Below are 7947 nucleotides of genomic sequence, written 5' to 3' on the forward strand. Positions count from 1 at the left end.
GACAACATCTGGCTACGAAGCCCAAGCTAGCCTCATACTTCCCATCCTGTCGCCATCTCCTGAGAGCTGGGGTAGCGAGTACCACCACTGTCCATGAGCGACAATCCTTCAAGAATGTACCGACCACACAGCTCCCCTGCCCATTCATCCCAGGCCTGGAATGGATGATAGAGGGGAAAAATTATAGTTTTGTGTCTAAGAAGTTTAGGAAATCCTGGATCAGACAAAATGAAGCAGGCTTCTTCTCTGCAGAGATTTAACAAGCCAGTATTGACCCTGAGACTCTCATGGGACAGTTTGTCACAGAAGCCATGTTGGTTGGCTCTGAAACATTTTCTTCTCAAGTGCATCATGGATTCTTTTTTTTTTTTTTTTTTTTTCAGTGCAAGCATTACAGATCAGCATCCTGTATTCCAGACCCACACTTTGGGGGTCTATTACAGACTCCATCCCGTGCAGCTTCTTGGACTTAGCGTGCACAAGATCCCGAGTTAAAATGGGGGAAAGGAGAAATGTTCCCCCTTTACTAGATATTATTTTGGGCCTGTCTTTCTCCCACCCCTAACACCCTCCTCTGATTTAAACTTGGCTTTGAAGCCATCAAGCCTGTGAGGGTGTGTACGGCTTTATAGGATCCTCTGACTGAACCCGCACACATATATTTTCCTATGGTATATGAGAAGCTCTGAACAGGGAAGGTATGCTTGCGAGTGTGTCTGGACTTTTTCTAAGATGAGGTCCAGCTATGTAGCCCACGCTGGGCTCAAACTCTCCATGCTCCTGCCTCGCCTCATCGTTCTGAGTGCCAGACAATACAAAATGGAGCCTGGCTGAGAATCCGGCTCCTAGGATAGATCCCTTCTCTCAGGTCAGAATCTGGCCTTCCTGAGAGTTTCACACCCGGACTATATACAGGAAAGAAGCTCATTTGCAAAACCATACTACCACAGGCGTGAGGGATTGGGCGGTTCACCATGGTGACAAAACCCCAATAGGTGTAATTTTTGGGTGTGAACTAACACTCTGCAGGGAGAGGAAGTACCTAGCTTCCCTTAAGCACCTACTGTGTGTCAATACTATCCAGGGCACATTGTCATTATTATCCCTTTGATTTTGCCAGGCAAGAGCTTTGTTATTGTGTCTTTATAAACAGACTGAAATTTGGGGTGGACAAACCACTCACCCAGACAGTGAATTCTTCCTGGGCCTTTCTCTGATGCTGAAAGTGTGTGTGTGTGTGTGTGTGTTTACACTATACCACACCTGGGCTCTTGCACCTTTGACTTTATTCTGAGGTCTCTGCCTCTGTGGTCCCGGAGAGCAGCACAGGGGGTGGGGAACCTTAGTTTTCTGTCCTAAGCACCTTCTAGAATGAACCTTGTTTAGGAAGCTTCTAGATTCCCTTGAAGGAAACTTCTCCCTCGTCTGGTCTCAACCCATTCTCTGACTTTGTCCTCTGGGCTCTTTTGAGAAGAGCCACCATCCTGAGCTCCAAGAACAAACAACCCTGTTGGATTCCTCTCCCAGTCAGCACAGGGCCAGCCTAGGGGACTGCAGTTCAAGGACAGATGAAACACCGGAAGAGCCAGTGTGTTTCCTGCCCCTGTAAGGAGGCCAGGTCTTGGAAGAGGCCGGCATATGCTGACAAGATGGAAAATCTGTGACATAAACATCTTCGGCGACGCAAGGGAAACCTGGACAGTCAGCGGAGGAAGAGAGACCGTCCTCCAGAGTTTAGAGTTAGACTGTGAACGAATAGCTAGTGACAAGATTCTGGGCCTCTACCCTTTAGGGTCTGAAGCAAGAATCATGAAGGCCAACATGGATACACAAATACAGCTGAGTTAAGACAGGATGGGGACAAGGGCAAAGGCAAGGACATCCTGTCCTGACACTTGGCAGGATAGGAGCCGTGACTTTCCAGAGGGAAGTTCAGAAGTTCTTGCCCTGCTCCAGCTGTACCCAGCCCGGGATAAAAATAGTCTTTTCTCTTCCCTTCTCCCATCTCGTTCACTACCAACTTCCCCAGGGAACACACATTCATTCTGGATAAATGCCCTACATATATCTATCTGCTTCCTTAGTGACTCTTTGTGGTTCAGGATGCTGGTTGCTAAGGCTGCCGTCGATTCTCATATGTCCACCTGGATCCCATGGGTTACTCTTCCATCTGTTTCTGCCACTCAGGTCTGCCTTAGGGACCAGGGGACTGATTCCTGGGGCCCTGCCCTCAGGACGGTCCATCTCATCACCCTGTATGCCACAGGCATAGGAGGAGCCCAGGTCAAGCCTACACCTCCTGCAAGGTCCTGCTTTGCCACGGACCATCGTGAGGAGGTATGGGTTAATGCAGGGTCATAGCCACCTTTGGACCTCAGAAACCTCATCCTCTGAGCTCAAGGAACTGGACGGGTGACTGCTGGTGGCCTTCTTAACACTTGACATCATGTGTTGGCTCTCCCAGGAGTGTGCTCCTCCTGAGGTGGGGAATGATGGACAGCGGATGGCAGAGGCAAGAGCCACCAGCTCAGACAACCTCCAGGAAGGCATTTCTGAAAGGTTTCTGTACACCTAGGGAGCCTAGCCCTCCACAGACGCAGTCTTCTGCTGTCTGGTTCCCATCATTGCCCCCCTCTACACTGTTGTTCCCAGTACCCCTTACCTGCCCAGCCTGGGAGCCTTCTGGCCTATTCACATGATGCTCCTAGCCTGGCTTGGCTGCCTGGACCCGGTGTCAGCTCCCCTCGCCGTCGTAGTCACCACCTGTCTCCTCGCGCCCACGTTCCACCCTGACTTCCTGTCTCCTGAGGGCTCTGCAGCCAACCCAGCCCCAGCAACCCAACCACAAGCCTCTAGCACCTCAGGCTTCCTGCTGCCATAGACCTAGACCCCCTCAGCCTCTTGGGTCCCATACATCTCTAGGCCAGCTTCTACTCATACTGAGGGAGGCACTTAGGGAGGATGGCTGTGTGTGATGGCATAGGTCCATATTCCCAGCGTTCTGGAGGTGAAGACAGGAGTGGCTACATACAGAGTTCCAGACCAGCCTAGACCCCTCAAGTCCAATCATCATCATCATCACCATCATCATCATCACCGTCATCGTCATCGTCGTGGTCGTCATCATCAACCAATGAGAGGATTTTTTTTTTTAAGGCAAGGACTAACCGTGTTGCCCTGACTGTTATGGAATTTGCTATGTTGCCTTGAACTCACAGAGATTCACTTGCCTCTTCCTCCCTGTACTGGAATTAAAGAAGCAGGTCACTAAACGTGGTAGGGAAGGCTGTTTGATGGAGCACTCCTCCTACCCTCCAAGATACTCCTGGGTAAGAGATCCAAAGAGAGCCTTTGCCCCTGTGAGCAGAAGACAACAGCTACAGTTCAGCTCACAGGGAAGGAAATGGCGCTGCAGTCAACTCCAGCCATACTGTGTAAGAACTGGGTGGCCTTTAATTTAGCCAGACAGCCAAAGGCATCTCTTGTTCAGAGTTGAAACCTGGACAGCCTCTATCTCTGTTAGATAGTTGGTGACAAGGTTATATGTACTATAGTCAAAACAGCAGCCACATTCACTGGCAGAGCCATATCCATGTCATCTTGTGCCTAAGGATCGACTGTTGACAGTCTGTTTCAGGAAGAAGACAAGAAAACCTCATGTCTTAAGGCTCTAGTGACAGGCTGGGGAATGGTGGCATAAAGGCTTTAATCCCAGCATTCCGGAGGCAGAGGCTGGCAGATCTCTGCAAGTTTCAGGCCAGACTAACTTATGCAGTGAGTTCCAGGACAGCCAGAGCTACATAAAGAGACCCTGTTTCGATAGATACATAGATAGATAGATAGATAGATAGATAGATAGATAGATAGATAGATAGATAGATGATAGATAGGTAGATAGAAAGGTAGATACATATATACATACACACATACATACAGAGATACATAGATACATAGATGATAGATAGAGATAGATAGTTAGATAAATAGATACATAGATACATAGGTAGATAAATACATACAAACATAGATACATACAGAGATAGATAGATACATACAGAGATACATAGATACATAGATGAGATAGATAGATAGATAGATAGATAGATAGATAGATAGATAGATAGAAAGAATAACAGGCAGGGGACAGGACAGCACAGCAGAATGGTAATTCAAGTAGAGGCAAGGCCACACCCCTAATGGAGCGCATAGCCATAACCACGAGTTGCCTCCGGTAGAGGACCAAGCAAGCATACTGCACAGGTATCTGTGGCAGGCAGAGACATTCTGACATCAGCAGGAGTTTAAGAACTCCACAACAAGCTGCCAGCAGGCAAAAATGAGGATTGTGTCCCTCACAGGCAGAGGGCCAGGCTACCAGTGATGTGAGGAACCCCAAATGGCCCCTACCAGGGCCAAGAATGGGTCCTGACCTCACTGGAAAGAAAGTGTAAATGTGTCACCTCCTGAGCTACGTTGAGTGAGCAGGCAGGGGGAGGGGAGCCCACAGAGCATTGTTGGGGTTTGTGAGGTAGGAGCTGAAGCTGTGTGCACCTCAGCTGCAGAGAGAAGGGGGAACAGGAAATGGGGGGGAGGAAGTCTGAGTTGGAAAGTCAGACAAAGAGAGAAACACAGAAACAAAGGCTGAGAGTCACACAGAAGGAAAAAAAAAAAAACAACAACCCAACCCTGAGAGTGACAGAGCCGACAGATGTGTCTCCAGACCTGATGTACGGTCCTGCTGTCCTCACTTAGAAACCTTAGCATTTTACAGCTCACCTCAGCTTCAGCACACGCCTGGGGGGCACGGTGCTAAGAAGCAGTGCATGAATTTATTGGGTGTGTTCTAAAGTAATGCATATCTAGCTGCCTGTGGAGCAAGAATTAGCAACTGGCTGGGTTTTTTTTTTTTTCCTTAATTTGTTTGTTTGCTTATTTTTGGATTTTTGGAGACAGGGTCCCTTTCTATGTAGTCCTGACTGACCTGGAACTTGCTCTGTAGAGCAGACTGGCGTCAAGCTCATAGAGATCTGCCTCATAGTGGCCTGATTTTCCCACTATGTGTCTAATAGAGATAAATAGGGGACGCCGGGCAGAGTGGTGCACACCTTTAACCCCAGCGCTCCGGAGGCAGAAGCAGGTGAATCTCTGTGAGTTCAAGGCCCGGCTGCACAGGTATGGGCTTCAAGACAGTCGGAGCTACCTAGTGAGACCCTGCATCAGGGAAAAAGAGAAAAAGAAAAGAAAAGAAAAAAAAAACAGAAAAAGACAGAAAAATAAAAATAAATAAATAGTGGAGATGACACAGAACTACCACTTTCTGTTTTCTCCAAGTCTTTGATTTACCTAAACCCCCTGTCATGAGAATGGCAGAAGATTTTAAGTGCAGGGGCTGGAGAAAAAAGCCCTTGCTGCTCACAGAGGACCTGAGTTCCGGCTGCAGCATCCACAGCGGGCAGCTTACAACAGCTTGTGCCTCCAGCTCCAGCTAATCCTTTTCTGGCCTCTCTGGTCACACACACAATCAAAAAACACAATGAGTCATCATTTAAAAAATTTTTTTTTTGTTGTTTCTCCTCACTTTTGATTTTGATAAAGTTAGAGAAATAGATCGGGAGCTGTTGGGGACATCTGGTGCCATCTTTTCTCCTGTTGTGGAATCAATCCCTAAAGTCCCAGTGACACAGGATGAACATACAACAACATTTAGGCTCCGTGACAGTCTACAGAAACCTTGATGGGATTCAATGCTTTTTTTATTAAGACATTTGGGGCCCAAGTTCCCCCACCCCCACCCCATCCTGTGCTTTTTAAATTCAGCTTTCGGAAACCTAAATGTGCCCACCTTCCCCAGCAGGTAGCCAGAGCCTCCGGGGTCCCTCTTCCTTCCTTCTTTCTCCCCAGATACTGCAAGAGACACACAAGTGCTGTCAGCAGAGGGTGAAGCGTCTGGCACTGATGTTCATGCGCGTGAGTCCCAGATGCCGCAGCGGTGGGGCCAGAGGCAAGCCAGTCCCAGACTCTAACTCCATCTCCAGCTCAGCCTCATCCAGAAGCTCCTGGTGCAGGTGACAGACTTGGTCCACTTTCAGTCTGTGCAGCCGGGCCCGCAGCCTCAGCAGTTGCCCTGCCAGCTGCCGGTCCTGAGCCCGCATCTCCTGCTGTGACCAAAAGGGGGCGTGAGTTTGCTAGATTAGCCTCCGGGCTCACCAGCCCAGCCGCCGGTCCATTTCTGGGAATACTCTTTGCATAGTCCAGCTCGCAAGCCCCTTCTCACCTACTTCATCCGCCTCGGTCTCGCAGATCTTTTTCCGGATGGGTGATTCTCAAACCAAGCCAAGGAACCATTAGTATGCAAATATAGACGTCTGGTACGCCATCACAAGTTAACTGTGATGACCCATTGAGCTGAACTGGACATCCTTATGTTTGCACATGGTGGGCTGACAGCTAATATTCAGCTCTCCCCTCCTCAGATTATAACTGACAGCAGGGTTGGTTTCTGTTTTTCACTTGACTGTCTCTTCTCTTTAGGGCAGTGGTTCTCAGCCTTCCTAATGCTGGGACCTGTTAATACAGCTCCTCTCCTCATGCTGTGATGACTCCCAAGCATAAAATTATTTTCGTTGCTACTTTGTAACCGTAATCTGGCCACTGCTATGATTTTAAATATAAATATCTGATATACCTGATATCTGATATGCAACCTGTCTAAAAAATGCCTTTGGATACCCAGAGGGATCGCGACCCACAGATTGAGAACCTGTGCTCTACGGTCTACTTCTCCAGATTTGGCTCTGCAAATAAGATAGCAGGCAACTGAATTCCTGGTTCCGTTGTCCTAGGGCACAGCACTGAGGAACTACTGTGGACATTGGTTCGTTCTCATCTCCTCCCAACCTCACAGATTTGGGCATTTAAAGGGACTGGCTCAAAGACCCCATGCAAGTCCATCTAACCCACCAGACTCACCAGCTCCCGTCTGAGCCACTCAAGCGCAGAATCCATGGAGTCAAAGCCACAGATGGCCCCAGGTCCGACTGGCTCAGGTCTAGCTTGGGCTCTGTACCAGGCCCGGCTCTGGACTCTGGCAGTCCACTCGAGGTATGAGGGCCGTCGGGTCTGCAGTTGAAGCTTGGCAGTCAGGGCCTTCAGAGAATCTAAGCTCTCTTCCTCACCCTCCTCATCCTCCTCTCCCACTGCCTGGAATTTCAGTGGCCCTAGGGACATGGTAGGTCTGTGGTGACCAATGGGTCGGTAAGGGAAAGACTGGCTATTTGGCCGTGTGAGAGGTGAAAGAAGATGAGGTTGAAAAGAATGTGCCAAGAGTGTGTGCTGAATTGAGAAGGTGGGTGAGGGACGCTAAGTGTGCCAGGCTGAGTGAGCAGACGGGTATGTGAGGCTAAGTGTGCAAGAGATGGAATTTTCCTGGTTTGCTAACTAGGGGCCACGTGATGCCCCATCCGGGTGGGGGCAGGAGGAGCCCTTCAGATGAATTTTATTGTCTTTGCCCAGATTCAGGTTCCTGGTTCCCAGAAAGGAAGTTGCAGCAGGATAAGGAAAGCATCGTCCACAGCCGGCTTGGCCCTCCTCCCAAGACCCAAGTCAGAGGAGTCAAGGGGAAGAGACGGCTGACCGACTGGTGCTCTTTCCTCTTTACAGAGCTAGCCCTTCTGCAAGGCAATTGGGTCCAGCTGCCTAGCCTGGGAGTCAGGAGCCCTGGGCCCTGGTGCTACTTTGAGGGGACTTTGGGTAGCTCAGTCACTTCTTTTTTGTTGTTGTTGTTGTTGTTTTTTGTTTTTTGGGGGGGGGTTTTGTTTTGTTTTGTTTTGTTTTGTTTTGAGACAGGGTTTCTCTGTGTAGTCCTGGCTATCCTGGAACTCACTTTGTAGACCAGGCTGTCCTTGAACTCAGAAATCTCAGAAATCTGCCTGCCTCTGCCTCCCAAGT

The 7947-nt window shown here is 49.1% G+C and overlaps 2 protein-coding genes across 3 annotated transcripts in view; both read right to left on the reverse strand.

Moving 5' to 3' along the window:
- Lck (LCK proto-oncogene, Src family tyrosine kinase) overlaps nt 1-2789 on the reverse strand; it is a 23555-nt gene extending 20766 nt beyond the window's left edge. Inside the window, exon 1 of the mRNA XM_021159293.2 lies at nt 2663-2789. The gene's annotated coding sequence lies outside the window, so the exon portion shown is untranslated. The remainder of the gene's footprint in view (nt 1-2662) is intronic.
- A 2827-nt stretch (nt 2790-5616) lies between these two features.
- Nucleotides 5617-7458, reverse strand: Fam167b (family with sequence similarity 167 member B). Of its 2 annotated transcripts, none has more exons than XM_021161375.2 (2): nt 6970-7458; nt 5617-6155 (listed from the first exon to the last, which is right to left on the reverse strand). In XM_021161375.2, exons 1-2 carry the CDS (start codon nt 7225-7227, stop codon nt 5928-5930), a joined length of 486 nt encoding a protein of 161 aa, XP_021017034.1. In that variant the 5' UTR covers nt 7228-7458; the 3' UTR covers nt 5617-5927. The 2 variants fall into 2 exon arrangements, with proteins under 2 accessions (XP_021017034.1, XP_021017033.1); XM_021161374.2 differs by having other exon boundaries at nt 5687-6158.
- Nucleotides 7459-7947: the final 489 nt, after the last annotated feature.

This window comes from Mus caroli, chromosome 4, assembly GCF_900094665.2.
Source record: "Mus caroli chromosome 4, CAROLI_EIJ_v1.1, whole genome shotgun sequence".
Taxonomy (NCBI): domain Eukaryota; kingdom Metazoa; phylum Chordata; class Mammalia; order Rodentia; family Muridae; genus Mus; species Mus caroli.